Source organism: Octopus bimaculoides, chromosome 3, assembly GCF_001194135.2.
Source record: "Octopus bimaculoides isolate UCB-OBI-ISO-001 chromosome 3, ASM119413v2, whole genome shotgun sequence".
Classification (NCBI taxonomy): Eukaryota; Metazoa; Mollusca; class Cephalopoda; order Octopoda; family Octopodidae; genus Octopus; species Octopus bimaculoides.
In genome coordinates, this window is record NC_068983.1 from 161408216 (window position 1) to 161411815 (window position 3600).

A 3600-nucleotide genomic window follows, 5' to 3' on the forward strand; every position below is an offset into this window, starting at 1 on the left:
GTGTGTGTGTGTGTGTGTGTGTGTGTGTGTGTGTGTGCGTGTAAATTTAATCTCAAAAATGTTCATATACATATGGAAAATTGGGGAAAATAAAAACGCACTTGATAGGAAATCACGGAGCAAATAAATACTCATTGCATCCAAGAATTATTAAGAAAATCGTATTTAAAAAAAAAAAACGATATGGAACGGAAATACTAGAAAACAAAACTCCTTCAAATGTTCAAATTGTAAATTGGCTTATCTTTGTAAGTCCGGTTTTGTTAACCAGTGAAGGTTGCATGAACCAAAGCAAGCTAATAATGTACTGTCGCCACCTGAAAGAACATATACATCAGCCAATCATGTAAGAAGTGTCGTTTCTATTATTTTTTAGAATAGGCTTCCCCCTTCTCTCCAGTGCTTTGAAGTGTGTGGTGTAAAAAATTTTTTAATCCAGGTGAAAACGGAGAAACTCCAACTTATGTGAGACAGCTATTTCAAAAATCCACCCAGACCACCAATAATAGAAACAACATTTATTACATGATTGGCAGACGTGTATGTTCTTTCAGATGGCGACAGTATATTATTAGCTTCCTTTGGTTCATGCAACCTTGACTTGTTATCAAAACCGGACTTAAAACGACTAAGTCAAATTACAAAATGAACATTTGAAGGCGTTTCATTTGTATTTTTTGCTTTCTATAATACGATTTTCTTTTATCAATTGGACTTTTTTTCAGTTTTCCTCATGAATACGAACATTTTTGAGATTAGATATACACACACTCATACGTATTCAGCCGACAAAATACACTTTATGGGAGACAGCTATACTGAAAGTCCTGCGGTCGAAAATGACACTGTATGAGTACTGTTTTCAGAGGTGCTCCAACGATATAATAGTGTTACAGGACTTTCCACCACCACCACCACAATAACAACAACCAACACGAGCCCTACCTCTACAGCTCGACTAATTTATTTATAAAACTACTGGACTCTTGCTCAAGCCATCATATAATAAATGCATTTTTATTTTTCAGGTTTTTCGCAATGTCTTCGCCAGTCTTGAAACTATTCCAGATTATTATGATACTGTATATGGCATTAGGTGGTAATACATTTGTAAGAGAAATTAAACATAATTCGGAAGTTGCAGGAAACATAAAGTCTAACATTAAAAGTACAACTACACCCAGTTCAAAATTAATGAAACACACAGTAGCTTCTTTAAGGAATCAGACAAATAATATACACAATCTGAGAGTTGATGTCAACTCATCAAAATACCCTGTTTACAAAATGACAATGAAACCAACTTTGAAAATGAAACCAGTTTTGAAAATGAAGCCAGCTTTGAAAATGAAAACAGTTTTGAAAATGAAACCAGCTTTGAAAATGAAACCAGCTTTGAAAATGAAACCAGCTTTGCAAATGAAAACAGTTTTGAAAACGGAAAGAACTTTGAAGGTGAAACCATCACGAAAATATAAAATACTACAATCCATCATTGTTAAAAGAGTCACTTTCAAAAATAATTCAGCTAACCAAACCCTAGGAAAAACCAATGGTATTTCTGCTTCGACAGAAAATTCCAGAATTGGGCAGGTGAAACGGATGTCTTTATTTCCTTCAAGATTATTTAGAAGAATTTCTCATAATCTACAAGGTTCTGGAAGTAAAAATGCTAGTAGTAAACTTGATAATGGCTTGGGTGTTCATCTTATTCGAGTGTATCCCCCGATAATGCATGGTTTCCATAGGTTTTTCGTAAGGCGTCGGCCTTTTGCTAATTTTACAGACAAAAATGATACTCTTCTTAAAATTGTATTAATTTCTAACGAAACTCCAGCGGTAAACAATTTATTCCAACCATTTCTCGACTTTTTTCGAAGAATGACATTGTCCATTAAGTCATTTCTTCACGCCGTGAAATAGATTTTGCAGTTAATTGCTACCTGACTGTATACAAAGATGTTAAAATAAAGACTGATTTATTTCATTGATTTAGTTTTATTTTATTGAAAAGTTTAGATTTCTTTTGACATGGCACAAATTCAATTGTTTCCCCAGACCCCAGGGATAGGGAGGGTGCATTACTGACACTCTATCAATATATTTTCGTTGATTTCTTAAAAATTACTTATTCAGCTAGGACATGTCCCTTTGGACATGTCCCTTTGGACATGTCCCTTTGAACATGTCCGTTTATATCCAGCTTGGACATGTCCGTTTTATATCCAGTACACAGCGTCCATTACTGAGAGTATCAGATATGGCATAGATTAGAGGGCCCATTATTGTCATAAGATACACCTATGCCAATGGAAACAGCCTTTCTCATTCAGAGAGTATTATGACCCTTGACGGCACAGCAATATTTTTACGTATATACCTAGACGGTCCGACATGGCTATCCACGCCACCGACATTGCACATATTTCTGTTTTTCTTTCAACACCTCGACTCGTTTTCCCTTCATAAACCAGGTGGTCAACACCTTTCCTGGACGTTCATCTCTCGTGAAAAATACTCCAGAACTCTCTGAGATAAATCAGTAGCGTAGCTAGGGCGATAGGGGTGGCTCACCTCGGGTGACGCTTTATTAGTCGACGATGAAAATTATTATTATTATTAATAATATTTCGAACTGATTCAGGGCGGTGAGCTGGCAGAATCGTTAGCACGCCGGAAAAAATGCTTAGCGGCATTTCGTCCGTCCTTACGTTCTGAGTTCAAATCCCATCGAGGTTGACTTTGCTTTTCATCTTTTCGGGGTCGATAAAATAAGTACCAGTTATGTACTGGGGTTGATGTAATCGACTATCACTCTCCCCAAAATTTCAAGCCTTGTGCCTATATTAGAATGGATTATTTCAAACTGCTTTGCTTCTCACCCCTATGATGGAATTTAGGTGGGTTTACTTGACCTCAACCATCCAAGAACTTTCGAATGATCTTCGCTGTTCCTAATAAGCAGGCGAGACGCATGTATTCTATGTGCTTCTGCAAGCCTGTTTCTTCTATCCACTCTTAGAGCCTCTTCCCCGTCATTCATATTATTATTATTATTATTATTATTATTATTATTATTATTATTATTATTATTATTATCAATAATATTAATACGCTAACTTCTTAGCTGTTTATTTTTCTCTTCTTTCACATTGATCTTGTGGTCAACGGGACATGCTATGTCGATTATCATGCATGTTCTTTCTTTTTTATTCACCACGACAATATCCGGTTTCCGATGTCTGGTCAGGGGATCGCACTGCCGCTGCGTTCTGAGTTCAGCATCCGCCGAGGTCGACTTTGCTTTTCATCCTTTCGAGATCGATAAATCAAGTACCAGTTGCATTCTGGGGTCGATCTAATTGACTCGCCCCCTCCCACTAAATTTCGGGCTTTGTGTCTTTAGTAGAAAGGATTATGGACACTTAATATATGTTTTGAAATAAGATTACTTCTGAGTCAATTAATACTTCTAGATATTCTCAGTCTTATCATCTGAATGAATAAGTAGTTACAATATTCAGATGAACTAGTGGGGCCCGTGAATATTTCACAGAATTAATGGTAAACTTATTCAGCTATTTCTGAAAACTTTATCCA

The 3600-nt window shown here is 36.3% G+C and overlaps 1 protein-coding gene across 1 annotated transcript in view; it reads left to right on the forward strand.

Annotated features, from left to right (window-relative positions):
- Window positions 1–1987, forward strand: part of LOC106872465 (uncharacterized) — a 5570-nt gene extending 3583 nt beyond the window's left edge. The window contains exon 2 of the mRNA XM_014919476.2: window positions 1029–1987. Coding sequence (XP_014774962.1) covers window positions 1039–1923 — 885 coding nt within the window. The 5' untranslated portion in view covers window positions 1029–1038 and the 3' untranslated portion in view covers window positions 1924–1987. The remainder of the gene's footprint in view (window positions 1–1028) is intronic.
- Window positions 1988–3600: the final 1613 nt, after the last annotated feature.